The sequence below is a fragment of the Gastrolobium bilobum genome, unplaced genomic scaffold (assembly GCF_033153095.1).
Source record: "Gastrolobium bilobum isolate Gb01-03AN ecotype WA unplaced genomic scaffold, APGP_CSIRO_Gbil_v1 utg9638, whole genome shotgun sequence".
Lineage (NCBI taxonomy): Eukaryota > Viridiplantae > Streptophyta > Magnoliopsida > Fabales > Fabaceae > Gastrolobium > Gastrolobium bilobum.
The window spans coordinates 32,760-49,824 of record NW_026899249.1 but is presented as its reverse complement, the minus strand read 5'-3'; the positions used below and the strand labels follow the sequence as shown (position 1 = coordinate 49,824).

Here is a 17,065-nt window from a genome sequence, read left to right as displayed (position 1 = left end):
AAAGACTCCCGTCGGACCACTCAAGATTCTCGATCGTGGCGAGAAGCAGCTGAGGAGCAAGATCATTCCGATGATCAAAATGCAGTGGACCGGAAGAACTCCTGAGGAGTGTACATGGGAGCGTGAGGACGAGCTTCTCCGGCAGTACCCCAATTTTCGAGACAGGTATGTTTCTGATTTTGAGGACAAAATCCTAAAAAGGTGAGGTGAATGTAAGAACCCACACCGTTAATTAAGGAATTTAATTAATTAATTATGCAAAATAGGAAATAATTCCATAATTGACCATAATAATTATTATAAGGCTCATATAATTATAGTAAGTGATTAAGAATGCTGAAAGTCGCTTTTCGGAGAAAAAGTGCAGATACCGGTTCTGCTAGTCGGTATAAATGCGTACCGAAAAAGTATCCCGAAAAATTATAATAAGTAAATGATAATTACTAGAATATTATATAGGACTTGTAAAACGAGTTTCAAGTTAAAATAATGAGAACTGGTGTCAGAAATTGATACTGGCTATGAAAAGCGCGTACCGGAAAGGTGCTCAGAAAAATATAATAAAAATTCGTTTATTCTTGGAAAAATGAGTAGATTCAGATTCCAAAGTTTGGGATTAAAATGCTAAGCGTAGCTATTTTGCTAATACTGTGTTATTATTTTTAACGAGCTATAAATACTCACTTTGCACAAAACCCTAGGCCATAATTTGGCTGCTACGTGAGTTGTTTTCTGAGCTCTTCTTCAGCCTTGTGTTTTCCTTGTGTCACCTTCACTCCCTACCCTCTTGTGAGCCTAAGGTGCCACCTTTCTCATTGTTGACGCCACTTAAACACTTGTGTTTTGTGTGAGGTAGCCTTGGTGGTGAGTTGAGAAGCTTTTCCGAATTTTACTTGCTGTTGGTTGGGAGTGTTTGGAGGTTGTGTTGCTGAGTTGTGAGGGAGAGACCTTGTCATGGCAGTTTGTGGTGCCAAGAAGTGATCTTTTGGCTTAAAGGACCAAGCTTGGTGTACCATTTTCGTGTCTTGCTTTAGTCTGAACTTTGGTGCTGTGTAGAGGACCTCCTTATTGTCCCATTTTCGGAGTTATGAGCCTTTGAGGTATACCATGATCACCTCTTTGTCATTTTGAAGTTTAAATCTTGTTTAATCTATTAAAAAGAGGAACTTTAACCATTTTAGTAAAAGGATGTGTTTTTGGGTTCATAACATGTTGGTGATTATCTGTTTAGGGAGTCATTGGACTCTCAATCGCATTTGGACTCTTGAATTTGGGATTATGCAGAGGTTGGCTCGAATTTCTGCATTCTGTTGAAGAAGTATTCGAATACTTTTTGTGTAGTATTCGAATACTTGTTCATCAGGTAGTCGAATACTCATTGCAGGAGTATTGGAATACTTTTCTGGGAAGAGAAGTATTCGGATACCTTTGAAGAAATATTCAAATACTGGAAAGTATTCGAATACAGTAAGGTTTGGTATTCGGATACTGAGGTATTCGGATACTGGGGGGAAAAGTATTCGGATACTTGTGAGCATTCGAATACGTTAATGGAAGTAATCGAATACTTTCTGGATACAGGGAGTATTCGAATACTCATCGAGGAGTATTCGAATACCTCATGCAGAAAATGCATAAAATGACTTATAATGAGATGGAAAGCCTTAATCACTTAATGTAACCTTGATAGATGGTTATTGATGATTACTTAATGTATAAACAGATTGTGATTGTACTTTTTGCGGGCTTTGAGCTAGTGTGGACTCTTGGCTTGGATAGTTAGCTTGCAAGGTAAGCTTTCGTGTCCTCGGTTTAGCAATGTTGTGGTTCCACCATGTCCCATGGGGGTATGGTATATGCATGCTATGTTACATGCTTTTGATGTTTTGAAAATGTTGTTGAGCTGTTATATGCTAGTGTCTTTAAGATATGCATGTGGTGTTCCACTTATACGGTAAGCCTGAGTATGTGGTACATACAATATGGTGAGACTGTGGGTGAGGTACAAGCGATGTTCTTTGTACTATCTGTAGGCGATAGACGTATACTTATTCCTGCATTTCTCTGGCCAGTAGAATAGTATCAACACACATGTCATTAATATCTGTTGCACTGCATAGTTTTGAGAACTTATACTGATGTAAATGCTTTTAGAACTTATATTGCACATGTAAGTGAGCTTGGGGTGGAAGATCCTTGAGGACTCCTTGTCTTACTGAGATGTCTAGTTTAGAGATCTCACCCCACATTTGGGGCGCTTATTTCAGGTTCAGGTAATGTTGAGACCTCAGGCGGCAGGAGGCCGGAGCTGAGTTAGATTTGCTGTTATTTATGCTGACATGTTGGATGCTGGATTTGCATGCTGATTATATGTTTATAGCTTCAGTTTATGTTTATGGAGTTTTATGTTGAAACTTGTTGTTTACGCTGTTTATTTGGTGAGCATGGGGATTGTCCATGACACCTAGTATTGTTTATGACTTGAGTCTGTTGGGAGTTGTAATAATGTATCAGGATATTGTCCGGATTACGAGATGTAATGCCGTGATTTAGATACACACTTTATTTATATATTAAGTAATTTCAGTAGATGTCTTATTGCAATTTACGTACAGGTGATATTTTATGAAATTGATTAAGTAATCAACTTGGTTAAGTTTAATGACGTCATAATTGAAAAGAAAAAGAATATTCCGTAATTTTAATTAAGCACCGCTTAATACGATGTAATGTTAATATTCTGGGTATACACGGGGTGTTACAGGAGTCGCCATAATTTTATAGATCAAAGGTTCGAAAGTCTAATTATGCACAGTGAAGGGTGGAAACTTAATCTCACTGCACACCTGACACATCCGTTTAAAAACGGTTACCTTAAATTAATCATGCGAATTATTAATATCTTTTAAAAATATTTGCTTGATCTCTTTAAAAATTAAACATAATTATTTAGGAAGTGAGAAAACTAAATTATTAAAATTTTATTTTAGCTTGACGGAAAGAGTTCTGCTCCGACATATCCCCCGGTACAGTGAAGAATTCAAAGCTACATCGTTCTTTAAAAATTATTTGTGTACTAGTAGATTTTAATTTTTGAAAATAATTTTAAAGAAATTTATTTTAAAGGCGGACTTACCTCAAAGACGACAAAACTTGGTGTACGGAGCCAAATTATGAAGAACTGCCTCAACTCAACAAGCTTGATGCCCTAAAAATGTACTATGAGGTTAACAAGCCGTCACAGCTAAATTAATCCTCATAGATAACTAAGTTAACACGTCGTCACAACTAAATTAACAAACCCCCTAATTCTATTAAAAAACAAAAATTTTACTATGATACTAGCTTGGTTTTAATCCCAAACCCAAGTATCTTTAAAAAATATTACTATGACACAAACTTTAATATAAAACCCAAGTGTCTTTTTTTAACTCTTGGAAGAATCTTTTTTGTGTTTTTTTATTTGGTTATCTCAAAGTGTGTGTTGGAAGGAAGGGGAATGAGCTCTTTATATAGAGGGAAGGGAGGAGGAAGTAATGAAAAGTGGGCAATGTAGGACTTCTTAGGAAAGTTGTTTTTTTTCAATATGGATAACCATTTTTTGACAACCATATCTCACACTAGAGGGCTTAGCTTGAAAATAGGTTTGGTCATATTGAAGTATCATATGAGAAGAATATGCCGACCAAATTTGAGGATGATCCAACGGTTAAATTGAGAGAAATAGCTCTCGGAAAACTGCTACCTGAAACAGTGTGGTGGTCTAAAAAATGAACAGCCCTCATTCGACATTTTTATCTCACACCAGAGAACTCAGTTCAGAAATCCGTTCGATCATATTGTAGTGTTACATGAGAGGAACATGCTAACAAAATTTGAGGACAATCCAACGGTTCATTTGGGAGAAATGTCCCTCACAAAATCGCTGCTCGTTGTAGAAACGTCCAAGAGAACTGTTCCGGTTTTGAATTTTCTGAGAATGATATAGACATCGAATTAAGAAATCCACCGGTCGATAAGAAAGGCAATGTGTCAAGATCTTACTAAAAAATTTTCAGCTCTATCGGACGGTGGATGAAAAAGATATCGCGGTTGGAACAGGTCTAACTCAAAGCTATTATTTTCCTAAAATGGTCTTCCTTTCCTTTTCCATCTTTTTGATTACTCTCTTCCTTTTTTTTTTATTGAAGGACAAGAATATGTGTTCATACCTTTTTTTTTCCTTTTCTTTTCATTTTTTATTTTTTTGTCATTTTTTAAATATTTGGAACAAAATTGGGTGTTCACAGTTGCCCCTCTTTATTTGTTTCTTACTAGGTCAAATGACAATTGGTATATTATCGTTATAAGAAACAAATAAAGATATGAATCCTAATTTTGTTCAAGAACAACAAAAACGTATGTGGGTGAGATGGAAACTAAAAATTAAACATAGTAAGCCTCTGAGCTCGAAAATAGAAGACATGAATTTTGAATGTAAATCCTAAGCCTTTGAGCCTGAAGATTAAATGCTTGAATTCATTTATATATGAAAAAGGAAATATGAAACCAACTGGATAAGGATTCACAACTGGAAAAGAAAAGTATTGTAACCAACTTAATATGGGTTGACAAATTGAGTGGAAAAGAAATATTTGAAACCAACTAGATATTGGATCTCAAATGGAAAAGAAAATGTTTGTAACCAACTGGATTTGGGAAAACGAATTTAGCTTTTGTGCCTATTGATACTTGGTAGGTAGATTCTGGTGCTACTACTCACATAAGTATGACTATGCAGGGTTGCCTGTGGAGCCGATCACCAAGTGATGTTGAGAGATATATCTTTATGGGCGATGGCAAGAAGGTTGTAGTTCAAGCTATAGGGAATTTTAGATTATTGTTAAAGACTGGTGTTTATTTGGATTTGATTGAGACATTTGTTGTACCGTCATTTAGACTGAACTTAATTTCTATTTCAAGTTTGGATAAACCTGGTTATTCTTGTTCATTTGGAAATACTAAAGTTTGTCTTTCTCTTAATTCAAATAATATTGGTACTAGTTCTTTGATTGATAATCTCTATATGCTTGATACTGTTGCTACTGATAATGAAATAATGCACTTAAGTGCACAAGGTACAAAGCAAAAATTAAATGAGAATTATGGCATTCTGTGGCACAAGCGTTTAGGTTATATCTCTAAACAGAGAATTCAGAGGCTTGTGAATGATGGAATTCTTGAACCCTTTAATCTGGATGATTTTGAGGTGTGCATTGAATGCATAAAGGGGAAACAGACAAACATAAGGAAAATAGGTTCCAACAAGGGTTCAGACGTCTTAGAACTAATTCATACGGATATCTGTGGACCATTCCCTATAGCTTCTTGGAATGGTAAACAATACTTTACCACGTTCATAGACGACTATTCAAGATTTGGCTACCTATATTTGATTAGTGAGAAATCACAATCATTGGACGTATTCAAAGAATTTAAGGCTGAAGTTCAACTTCAACTAGGCAATAAAATTAAGGCCATAAGATCTGATCATGGTGGTGAATACTATGGTAGATCTGATGGATCAGGTGAACAATGTCCAGGCCCTTTGTGGACTTCCTAAAGGAATATGGAACCGTCCCACAATACACAATGCCAGGCAAACCTAGCATGAATGGTGTTGCGAAAAGGCAAAATCGAACTCTTAAGGACATGGTGAGGAGTATGCTTAGTCATTCTTCATTACCATAATCACTTTGGGGAGAAGCACTAAAGACTGCAGTTTATATCCTTAACAGGGTTCCAAGCAAAGCACTGACAAAAACCCCTTATGAGCTATATATTGGCAAGAAACCTAGCATAAAGCATTTACACATTTGGGGTTGCCCAGCTGAAGCAAGGCCTTTTTAGGCCAGATGAAAGAAAGTTGGACTCAAGAACAATCAGCTGTTATTTTGTTGGATATGTTGAATGCTCTCGGGGCTTTAGGTTTTATAATCCCACAACAAGATCTTTTTTTGAGACGGGAAATGCCAGATTTCTTGAGGATGTTGAGTTTGAGGGGGAGGGGGAAGATAAAATAACGAATGTTGCCTTTGATGACGAAGAAAATTATATTTCTCTTCCTAATATTGTCGTCATTCAAGATACAATTCCAGTACAAACAATTAATGATCAGGTACCTGTTCATGACATTGTGATGGAACATGCTTCAGTTCTTGACATTACTTTGGGTCAAGAAAACAATGAATCACCTCATTTGCCACATGAAGAACAAACTCAACAAACTCAAGAAGTGCCATTGAAGAGATCCATTAAAGAAAGGAGAAACACAATTCCAGATGATTATATTGTGTTTCTTCAAGAGCATGAAAATATTTTAGGCTTGAAAGAAGATGACCTGATGAACTTCCAACAAGTCTTAGAAAGCTCTGATGCTCATAAATGGATTGATACCATGAAATATGAGATGAAGTCTATGAAAGATAATGACATTTGGGATCTTGTCGAGTTACCTAAAGGTGCAAAACCCATTGGTTGTAAATGGATATTTAAAACCAAAAGGGATTCCAAGGGCAACATCAAAAGATATAAGGCACATCTAGTTGCTAGAGGTTTCACTTAGAAGGAAAGCATAGACTATAAAGAAACCTTCTCTCTAGTTTCTACGAAGGACTCTTTTAGGACCATAATGGCACTTGTGGCTCATTTGGATTTGGAGCTACATTAGATGGATGTAAAAATAGTGTTTCTCAATGGTAACATTGATGAGACTATTTATATGGTGTGTTAGGTCCTAGAAGACCGTATTGTTATACCGTATGGTATGCGCTCAGGAATACCCTAGAAATAGGTATCTAGATTGACTTATAGCCAACACTTCAATCACTGCGCACAAGCAATAGGCTTATAGCCAAGATGTGGGTGTGTTCACAGTGTTGGCAGCAATAGTAAAGTAGGTCAAAAAGTGTGTACCTGGGGTCTTTAACCTCTTATTTATAAGGGTTACCTCTTGGGCTTATGTAGATCTTCCAGTTGTAGTAGGATTCAACTTTCTTTCTGTTAGGATAAGGGCTTTATCCTAAGCAGCCTTACTATTTTATATTGTTAGGATAATTGGATCATTATCCTTTAATGAATTCTTATGTAGGTAGTTAGGAAATGGATAATATTCCACAATAGTTTCCCCCCAGCTCGATATTCCGAAGCTCGGAATGACGGGGTGTTGGAGTGTCATCTTGGACTTGATCTTGCCTAGGTTATATATACGATGTTCCGTGGTAATCGTGCCGAAGATTGGAACGTGAGTCCGACATTCAATATGTCGGGTGAACTATGATTCTGGTCCAGAGGATTTTTCTTTCCCCATTTGCCGAGATCACATGTTGTCATTTTTTGTCGTGGTATCAACCTCAGTTATGATGCTATGGATAAGGTCAAGAATGATCTCATGTCATATCAGCTTGACCTTTCGCTTCTTTCCTGCTGTGACGGTTATGACATTCCACGCGTCTCATGCACATTCAAGGGTCGTGCGTTGTGGGTAGTGCGTAGTTATGAGCCTGTGCAGATCATGATTGCACTATTGAATGTGTGGGGAGGTGATTTTACCTCTTTGCCTTTAGCTTCTTAACCGTTTGTAGCCCTTTCGTATTCGCGTCTGAGGCAGACGTTCCATTTAAATTCTCCATCTCGCGTCATTTGTTGGGTTTCACTTATTTTGGGCATTTTCTCTTCCATTTCTGGTGTTTTCCTTCGTGTCTGCCACTCTTCTTGCTGTTGTTCTTCGCGAAGACTGTCACAGAGTTCTGAGTCCTCTTATTCTTTCCTCATTTCACATTAACCAGGTACTTCCTTTACCTTCACTTCCTATTGCTATCAATTTAAGTAGTATTGCAAGGTTTTGTGCTTAGTTTATTTTCTGTTAGGGAGGGCCATTGAGCCACCCCCATTCGGAATTATTTCTCTCCTATTTTTTCTTCTGGGGCTGAAATGAGTGTTCTTGGTCCTTCTTCTGGTTCGGCTGCTGGCCGAAGTGGTGGAGAGGAAATTAACGAAGAAATGGCGAAACAATTGCCTCGGTCAGTTCAATACTAGCTCTTTGGTAAAGAGTACACCGAGGAGGAGAAGCTTCAGCAGCTTCTTCGAGGTCACTGAGGGGGTCGTCGAGGTCCTCGAGGTGGGCGTGGTAGGAGAAGGAAAGGTGGACGTCAATCCCAACTTAACTTTGACAACGTTGTTGGTGGGAGTAGACCTTCTCCGGTTTCCAATCATGGGGTCCACACTGAGCCGAGCTCCTCTTTTGACCCGATCCATTTATCCTATATTTTACCTTCATCTCAAGTTGTTTCGGGTCCGAGATCAATTCTAGATCTGATCCCACCACTTGGGTTGAGCGATAGCTCTTCTTCATCCGAACTAGGTTTTCTGAGGTCCAAGACCCTTTTTTCCTCATCTAGTCATTCGACTTCAAGTCGAGTTCCATTTATTGATCTTGCCAGTAGTTCTAACAGCTTCATCCCTTTTTCTTGGAGTCCATGCTCATTGCCGTCTGACCTTAGTAGTCCGAGGTCGGATTTAGTTGATTTTTATACTGACCCTCATCCTTCGTGTTCTAGGACTGTAGTCATGGAGGAATCTGACGTCCAGAATTGGGTTCTTCTTGAAATTCTTAACATGTTGTCCACCATGTCATGCGCCGAGGTATCCAACTTCCCGTTGGAGACCCTTCTGGGGTTGACATTCTCCCAACAGGTGATAACCCGGTATGTGCGAGTCCTGATGAGGACGAACCTCATTTCTTTTATTTTTATCGAGATTTGATTACCAAGGTGGGACTTCGGTTCCCCCTTTCCGAATTCCAAATTGCCGTGATCCGCCGGCTTCGGATTGCTTCCACACAACTTCATCCCAATTCACGGGCCTTCATCCGAGGGTTTGAACAAGTGTGTGCATATCTCTGCTTTCCTTGTTCAGTTTGTTTGTTCTTCTTCTTATTCGATGTATATACAGCCCGGACTGGGGCCGAGGTTAAGGAAAGGAAGGGTTGGGTTACCCTTCGAGGTGCTCCAAATCGGGGTATTATTATTCCCTACTCCCAATCCTTCAAAGGTTTTAAGAATGCCTATTTTAAGGTGGCAGCTCGTTCTGATTCTCTCCCCTGGTTCGCCGAGGAATGGCTGAACAGAGGGGATTTGGCATGTCGGTTCGAGCTTTACTGGATGCAAAACCATTACCAAAGGCGTCCTAGAGATTATGCTACTCTGGAGGTAGATCTTTTCAATTCAGAAAGATTGGCGGCTTCCGTCCTAATCGGTTATGCCAAAGATTTTGGCATTATCGATTTAAGTCGGATTGTAGATAAATTTGGAGATGATCTCCTTCGTGAACTCGGTATGTGGTCCTCCCTATGACGTTCACTTTAATTTTTTTCATAACTTGCATTCTAATTCTTGGCTCCTTTTGCAGTTAGCATGACGAGCTCTGATTACAAGAAATTCTTGCTGAAGCCCAAAAAGACTTCTTATAAGGGAAAAGTCAGAGACGATTCCCCCCTCGAGGTCGAGGCTTCGAAGAAACGACGATTTGACGTTGTGGTTGGCGGCAGTTCTGCCGTGGGTGAGGGGGTGATTTCATTCGAGGTTTTTGTTCCTCTCTTCACTCCCTCAGTATCTCCTCCTCCACCTCCTCCTAATGCTCCTCCAGGGGACATAGTTGTTTTGGAACTTGGGGAGCTGTGGAAAGTCAGAGTTTCAGATTGACTCAGGGCTGCTCGGAAGCCCCCTCAACAACTTATGGGTGGTTCGCCATTGACCTCCGACCTTAGGTCAATGGCGAACCACCCATAAGTCGTAACGTGGGATTCAATTTCAATCTCATTTTTATTGCACTTCGACTTATAATTTCTAAGTTTTGCGAGATCGTTATAATTAACTTGAATAAATCTTGTTTGTCAATAGAGATATTCTTGATTAAATGATTAGGCTCAGAGGCCCGTATTATTTCTATCTACTGACTGAGCTTAGAAACTCGTCTTATTTGCATAGAAATAAAATCTATCTACTGACTGAGCTTAAAAGCCCGTCTTATTTGCATAGAAATAAATCTATTTACAGTTTCTTGGAGGTCAGATTTCGGGCCTAGCTGTAACAAGCCTTGAGCTTATCTGCATTCCAAGTTCTTTTAACAGGCTTTTTAGAGATAGTCTCTAAAATATAGGCTCCTTTCTCCAGGTTTTCCTTAACCCTGTAAGGGCCTTCCCAATTTGCGGCGAGATTTCCATCTCTGGCATTCATGTTGCCGATGTCCGCTCTCCTTAGCACTAAGTCACCGTTCTAGAATGATCGTGGTCTGACCTTTTTTATTGAACCTCGTTGCCACGAGACGTTTTGCCATCATATTCTTATATCTTGAATTCTCTCAATTTTCATCTAAGAGGTCGAGCTCCAACAGTCAATGCTTCATTATTCTTTTCCTCAGTTCCTTGTAACTTTTGCACCCTTCTCCGATCTCAACTGGGATCATCGCGTCGCAGCCATATGTCAGCCTGAATGGAGTTTCCTCCGTAGAGAATTGGGTGCTCGTTCTATATCCCCATAGGACGAGGTGTAACTGTTGTGCCCAATTTCCCGTAGCCTCAAATAACCTTTTGTTGAGGCCTTCTATGATTACTTTATTAGCTGCCTCAGCTTGTCCGTTAGTTTGTGGGTGCTCAACTGAAGCAAACCGATGTTTTATCTTGAAGTCGACCATCAGTTCTTGGAACTTTTTATCAGCAAACTGTGTGTCGTTATCTGTAATGATCTCAGCTGGAATTCTAAATCGGCTTATAAGGTTTCTTTCGAAGAACCTTTGTATCCTAGCCGAGATGATGGTGATGAGGGGTTTAGCTTCAATCCACTTGGTGAAGTAGTCTACTGCCACTATAAACCATTTGAGTTATCCTTCAGCCGCGGTAAAAGGCCCTAACAAGTCCATTCCCCACTTGTAGAACGGTCAAGGGGCAGTGATGGTTTACAACTCTTCAGGAGGTGCATGATGGATGAATGCATGTTTTTGACATTGGTCACATCTTTTGACGTGTTCCTTTGCATTTGCTTCCATGGTGGGCCAGTAATATCCTGCCCTGAGTGCCTTTCTAGCTAGAGCCTTTCTTCCCATGTGATGTCCGTTGATGCCTTCATGGATCTCGGTAAAAACATAATCTTCCTCACCTTGATTCAGGCATTTAAGCATAGGTGTATAAAAACCTTTCTTGTAGAGTTGCCCTTCTACTATAGTGTAGCAAGCCGAGTTTTTCACCAATTTTTTGGCTTCTAGGACCTCATCTGGGAGGGTTCCTTTTTTGAGGTAGGCTACTATTGGCCTCCTCCAGTCCTCATTCTCGGTAATGAACATTATGCAAGTCGGCTCTTGTTGTATTACAGTTCGATGGTTTCTCGAGCCCTTTGTGCTGGCGAGTTTTGACAGAATGTCTGCCTTGCAGTTCTCATTCCGGGGTATATACTGGTCTACCGCCTTTTCGAATTCGGCCAATAATTCCTTAACTTGTTGGAGATATTTCATCATGAGGGGCCCCTTGGCTTGGTATTTCCTCTCTACTTGCGAGGTTACAAGCTGTGAGTAACTGAGTATTTTTACCCTCCTTGCTCCATGCTCCTTTGCTTCTAATATTCCTGCTATGAATGCTTCATACTCGGCCTGATTGTTTGAGGTCGGAAAAGCGAGTTGCAGTGAGTGTTCAATGGACACCCCATCTGGACTTTCAATTATCATCCTAGCTCCGCTTCCCTTAGAGTTTGAGGATCCATCGACATAGATAGTCTAGAGGTCCCCATTTTCTTATTTTTTCCCTTTCATGGGAGTAAGTTCCAACACGAAGTCAGCCAAAGCCTGAGACTTGATCGCGTGTCGAGGTTCATATGATATGTCGAACTCTAAAAGTTCAATGGCCAAGTTGATCATCCTTCCAGCTAGATCTGGCTTATGCAGTACTTGGCTAATGGGCTGGTTGGTTCTTACGACCACTTGGTGTCCCTGAAAATAAGGTCGGAGCCTTCTTGTCGTGGTAAGTAAGGCAAATGCCACCTTTTTGAGCATTTGATATCGGAGCTCAGGCCCCTGCAGCGTTCGCCCTATAAAGTACATTGGCTGTTGTCCTTTGTCTGTTTCTCTTACTAGGACGGCACTGATGGCTTCTTCTCCTACTGGGAGGTATAAAATCAATGTCTCTCTGGGCTCCGGCTTCGACAATGCTGGTAAGGAAGCCATACATTTTTTTATTTCTTCAAATGTCTTTATACAGTCTTCCCCTCATCCGAACTTTGCTTTCTTCTTCAGGAGTTTAATGAGGGGCAGAGATTTTTTCGCCGACCTTGGCAAAAACCTGGTTAAGGCAGCTAGACGACCTATCAACTGCTGGATTTCTTTTTTATTTTGAGGTTCCTTCATCTCTAGGACGGCTTTGCACTTATCAGGGTTGACTTCAATTCCCTGTTAGTGAGCATGAAGCCTAAGAATTTTCCAGCTGGTACTCCGAAAGCACACTTAGCCGGGTTCAATATAATTCGTCGAGCTCTTAGTTGTTCGAAGGTTTCCTTTAGTCTGCTACATCTCTATCACTATGAATTGATTTGACGATCATGTCGTTAATGCACACCTCCAAGTTTCTTTTGATTTGATCCTGGAAGACTCGGTTCATCATCCTCTGGTATGTGGCCCAACATTTTTGAGGCCGAAGAGCATGACATTGTAGCAGAAGTTTCCCTTTTCAGATATGAAGGCGGTCCTCTCATGGTCATCTGGGTGAAGTGGGATTTGGTTATACCCAGAGTATGCATCCATAAACGACAGTAGTTGAAAACCTTTGGAGTTGTCAACCAACTGGTCTATGTTGGGCATCAGATACGAGTCCTTTGGGCAGACTTTGTTGAGGTCAGTGTAATCCACACATATTCTCCACTTCCCGTTAGGCTTCTTAACCATCACGACATTAGAAAGCCATGTGGTGTATTGTCTCTCTAATGAACCCGGCCTCTAGCAGCTCATCCACGTGCTCGTTCAGGGCTTGATGTCGGTCAGGTCCCATTTTCCTCTTCTTTTGGGAGACCGATTTTGATCCAGGATACATAGAGAGCTTATGGAAGCAAAAAGTTGGATCTATACCTGGTATTTCCGAGGCCTTCCATGCGAAGACGTCGGCATTCTAGTTAAGAAAGGAGACAAGTTGCTTCTTTGTGTCGACCTTCAGACCCTTTCCGACCTTAGTGTGGCGCTTGCCATCCCCTCCAATGCAGATGTCCTCTAATTCTCTTTGAGACTATGGACGAGGTGCTTGGAGCTCCTCTCTCATGTCCAACTCGATGAAATTTACTTGATTCCCGCATGGGTATACGGACTGGTCTTTGGAAGGGATTTTATCTCCTCTGACTCTTGGAAGGGATAACGGTCCGCCATGAAATATTCTCATTATTTCATAGTAGCATTCTCTGGATTCCTTCTAGTCTCCTCTTATGGTAACGACTTCATTTTTTGACCCCACCATCTTTAGTGCTTGATGCTTTGATGAGACTATCATGTCCCGTTCATGGATCGTAGGTCGGTCAGTGATTACATTGTAAGATGAGGTTGCATCCACTACGAAAAATCGGACTCTGCCAGCTCGGAATGCCTCCTTGGTACCCAAAGTTAACTTTAGGTCAATGTAACCCTTTGGGGGAGACGGTTCTCCATTGAAACCAATCAGCTCAGTGACACATGGTTTCAAGTCTTGCTCATCTAAGTTCATCTTCTGGAAAGCATTCCAGAAAAGTATGTCGGCTGAGTTTCCAGAATCAATGAAAATTCTCTTGACCTGGCAATTAACTAGTATCCCAATAATTACTAAGCCATCGGTGTGGCCTGTGACGTCCTTTTGTAGGTCTTCTTCAGTAAAAAATAACGTGGGGAGGTCGGGCTTATCAGCTTTCCCTTTGAAGGTAGGTTTGTCTCTAACCGACATGACCTCCTTTAGGTATCTCCTTCTAGCACTCATAGTGTCACCTCCACCTCCCAAGGCTCCACTTATGACATTGCATTTGCAACAGCCCGTTGTACACCGGTATTGTTAACATTTATTTATGATACTAAGCGCAGTTACAATCACAGCAGTTCATTTATAAAAATGCGAATAATATTTTTTCAATTTTTACGCGAGCATTTAAAACTATAAAAAACGTAATAATTAAAAGCTGTGACCGTAACTGTAAACTCTTGCGGAATACTTATTTTAACTACTTTTACATCTTACTTTACTTATTATAAGTTACTAAGGGGTTCCCATAAACCCACTTAGCCAATTTCTCAACTTTACGTTTTTACCTTTTCGAACATGGTTCACTAATTAATTTTCTGCGAACACACCGCTCACAACCAGACCTTTCTTTCAAATTATATTTTTGTCTTACTTAATTCCTTTTCTAATGAGCTATCACACACTTTAATCGGAGCTCGTTTGCTCCGGTTATCGCCGTTTGAAGTTGGACAAGCAAAACAGTCAACCAACCCCAAAATAGCTCAAAACACCTCTCACTCCACGAATTACTGCAGAAACCCAATTGCTCTAATATTTTTATGCTACAAACTAGACACCTCAAGCTTCGATTTGATATATCATACGCTTAATTTTACTGAGAAACGAAGTGGGAATTAATTTCCCAAAAACTGCAAGAAACAGCCCCTGCATAAGGGGGTTCTGGATAGTCCGTGTTCTTTTAATCATACAAGGATGCGTGAAACCCTGAATTTGCTAATATTTTAACACCATTTAGGGGACATCTCAAGCTTTAAAATGGCGTATGGCACGTCCCTATCGGACCTCTGTGGAGGGAGATATGCTCTCCCAAAGTTTGTCTAAAATCTGCCAATTCTACAGAAAATTCGCCAGAGTTTCCTTTGTTTTTCTTAAAATCCCCAAATTGCAAATGATCACTAACACCTCAAATGTACCTAATAATCCAATGGGTGGCACACACAAGGACCAACAATGCCTTGGGGTACTTACAACCCAACTCAGCTTATAGTTATTACACAATTCATATTATATGGCTCACTTTATAATTCCTTAACTCATTTCAATCACCAAGTCCATTTACATGTAATTTCTCAACATACGCATATAATCATAATTCTAACATAGGCCTAAAGCTCTTCCATCATATTACATCAATATTCTGGCATACTTACAACATCTCATTTAAATATAACAACGTACATATTCATAACTTGAATTTACAACTTGAAATATGAACTTGAATTTACAACTTTAAACATAACATCGAATGACATAATAACTAACTAGACTTAGGCAAAATATATATATCATGAACAAATAATGACAATGCTCCCATAACTCATCCTACGGGCCTCTTGCCCGCCACTCCTGTGCCACTGCTACCTCCTGAAATAAATGCCCCAAGACGGGGTGAGATATACGAATATATCTCAGTAACCCAGAGGTTCTGGAGAAAACTCCACCCAATGGTTCACTTCGATGCATATAAGTAATATAAAACAACCACTTTCAAAACGGGATATAGCAATGGATGTAGAGAAACTGGGGAATATCGGGATATAAAATACGATGAAGCTGGAATGGTAGCTACCAATACCACGCAACGTCCTCGGCATATAAGCCTACGGGTATCATCCAAGGTGTGTTCCAAGAACCACAACCAAGGTACCCCTTCCATCCATATACACCCGAGACATTCTTAGTGTGCTCCTACCCGGATGATACACCACGACCCTAGGCCAACTGGAACTCCCTCTCGGAGACCTATCCAGTGGAAGTCCGAAACTTCCCGAAGGCTAACTGTCTACTGGCCAGAGACTCGGTACATAAGTACCCACTGTAATAATGCATGCATGCTCATGCTGTTCTACACTACTCGTATACACTTCCTACCATTACCCTCAACGGGTATGGTGGAACAGAAAAAGGGAACAAGCCCCAGTACCAAGAGGTTACCTTAGTATGCCTCTTCACTAACTCCACAGCAGCTTATTTTCCAAACTTGTTACTCAACAGAATGCCTACACAGAGGACATTCCCTAATTACTCAAAATTCATATAAACTCATGAAATTTACATTATACTTGCATTGATTCTGCCACTTAACTCAACTCACTTGGTCCAGGACCAAGCGCACTCTTCCGATTCACGGTTCGGGATTCAAGTCGACGTACGGCAACCTATACAACCATATGCAGTTATCAGTATACGCCAATTTCCATTAGAACGCGAAAGCACAAAATCACCTCCCCTCCCATTGGAATGTTCGACCAAGCAAGGCCATTTTTCAACTTTATTTTTCTAAATTTTCTCTCTCATTTTATTACACGTCCCTAGGTTGCACAGAGGCCAATTCAAGTGTCGTTTTTCTGTTTTACGTCTTTTAAGCATCGTTTTGCTAAATCATTCCCTCTAGGTTCTTTTATGTCCATAAATACAACTTATTATTTTCCATGGATTCCACCACTTTCCAACCACCACACAACATTTTAATATCATTCAACACTTGATATATTATCCAATCAACACAAACAACATCAAACTCCAAAAACAAACCCTATGGCTGAACTGCACACTAGGGGTTTCTAAAGAATGCTCACTCAATTTTAATCATTTCACACCTCCTACAATACCATTATATCAACATATAATTATCCAACAACTCATTAATCTAATCCCAACACATTTCCAATTTTCAAAGTCATGACACCTCAAATTTCTCGAAGTTACAAAATCCATATTTTTCACCAAAATTTTTCATTGCATTTATCACTAATACACATTATTCTAAGACACTTTCATGTACAAACTTTTTCCAATTGAGCTCTCTAACATCACACATCAACAAATCAAGGTTTAGGGTTCATGAAAATAAACTACAATCAAACCATGTAAATGGTATGGAAATATACTCACAACCAAGGCTAGATGCTACCCTAAGACTCCTCCAAGCAATGGAAGATCAAAAAGCTCCATGAACATCCATTTTTTCCCCAAATTTTCGCAATTGAAATTGAGCAATATCTCCCCACACAA

The 17,065-nt window shown here is 39.9% G+C and overlaps 1 protein-coding gene across 1 annotated transcript; it reads right to left on the bottom strand.

Annotated features, from left to right (window-relative positions):
* Positions 1-13,477: 13,477 nt before the first annotated feature.
* Positions 13,478-14,011, bottom strand: LOC133288746 (uncharacterized). Its single transcript, XM_061486559.1, has one exon. The coding sequence runs from the start codon at positions 14,009-14,011 to the stop codon at positions 13,478-13,480; it is 534 nt and encodes a 177-aa protein (XP_061342543.1).
* Positions 14,012-17,065: the final 3,054 nt, after the last annotated feature.

Bases quoted from the DNA above. Each gene is read 5' to 3' on its own strand.
- LOC133288746 (XM_061486559.1), bottom strand. From the start codon at position 14,011: ATGAGTGCTAGAAGGAGATACCTAAAGGAGGTCATGTCGGTTAGAGAC.